The 1,284-nt window shown below is 40.3% G+C and overlaps 1 protein-coding gene across 1 annotated transcript in view; it reads right to left on the reverse strand.

Annotated features, from left to right (window-relative positions):
- SAR1A (secretion associated, Ras related GTPase 1A) overlaps positions 1 to 1,284 on the reverse strand; it is a 17,027-nt gene that overhangs the window by 7,386 nt on the left and 8,357 nt on the right. Inside the window, exon 5 of the mRNA XM_008594978.1 lies at positions 912 to 1,015. Within this exon, the coding sequence (XP_008593200.1) occupies positions 912 to 1,015 (104 nt within the window). The remainder of the gene's footprint in view (positions 1 to 911; positions 1,016 to 1,284) is intronic.

Consider the following 1,284-nt stretch of genomic DNA (forward strand, 5'->3'; position numbering starts at 1 on the left):
GTAGAAGAGACCAGCCTGGTAGAAGGTACAGACCCTGGGAAACACCAACATTTAAGGGCTACGCAGGGGAACAAGTGCTTGTGAAAGAGACTGAGAAGTATCAGGCAGAGAGACAGCACCAAAATCAAGAGAGTAAAGGGGAATTTAAAGAGAGAACAGCCAGTGCCAAGAGGTCAAGTTAGGTAAGGACTGATCTTTAGGCAATTCTACATGACACCAGAGCTATAGATTTGAGAAGATTTGAGAAACATACCTATGAATAAACTTGAGACAGGTTTGAATTGCCAGGAACAAAAATTCAGGGAGACAGTTATAAGTCAAAGAGAAAAAAGAGATACAGGGTGATGAAGGAGGAATAACAAAGACAGCATTATAGAAACCATCAAGCCAAGAAAATACAATGCTGACAAAAGAGAAAACTTGAAGTAAGTTTTTGATAGTACCAAGGGATGCATGTGACCAAAACTGAAGACTGAGAAGAGACTGTTAAGTCTGCCAAGTCATTCAGTGGTAGGGTGGGCAGGTAAAACCTGAGAACACAGATTCAAAAATGTAAAGAACTCTAATATATCTTTCATGGTTTCACTATGCCAACACTACATAGAGTGACCATACATGAAACATGAAAGGGAACACTATTAATTATGCAAAGATAATAGCCATAAACTGAGAAGTGTCCTGAGCAGACTAGGCCATACAGTCACACTATAATATAAACAACGAAGTTAATTTATTCAAATTCAAGCTGAGTTCCCACAGGACATTGAAAAGCAATGTCTTAGATTTTAAAACATTTTCTTCCTGCAACTAGGACTTTTACCAAATGTTAACTGAAATGATTAAGTATTGGCACTACTGAGCTGTATTCCTTAAAAGAAAGAGGCCAAGAAAGGAAAAAAATATAAACATACATTAAGTTCAACTTTGGATTCCATGAGACGAGGATGATCTGCACAGTCCACCAGAAAGACAATCCCATTAATAGCTGGGAGATAATTTTTCCAAACTCGACGTGCTAAAAGACAAAGTTTGTAGCTGCATCAATAAAAAATGCATATTTTGAAAATGAATAACCTAATGGTCTATATACTGGGCAAATCTTGACCAGGTCTCAATAACATTAGACTCCCTATGGATTCTGCAAGTCCTGGCCAGTATTAAGTCAGTCAGAAAAGAGGATGTAGGGCCAGCCCGGTGGCGCACTGGAGAGTGCACCGCTTGGAAGCGTGGCAGCGCTCCCGCCGAGGGTTCGGATCCCATGTGGAGACCGGTTCCCGCTCACTG

This window comes from Galeopterus variegatus, unplaced genomic scaffold (assembly GCF_000696425.1).
Source record: "Galeopterus variegatus unplaced genomic scaffold, G_variegatus-3.0.2 Scaffold12047, whole genome shotgun sequence".
Taxonomy (NCBI): Eukaryota; Metazoa; Chordata; class Mammalia; order Dermoptera; family Cynocephalidae; genus Galeopterus; species Galeopterus variegatus.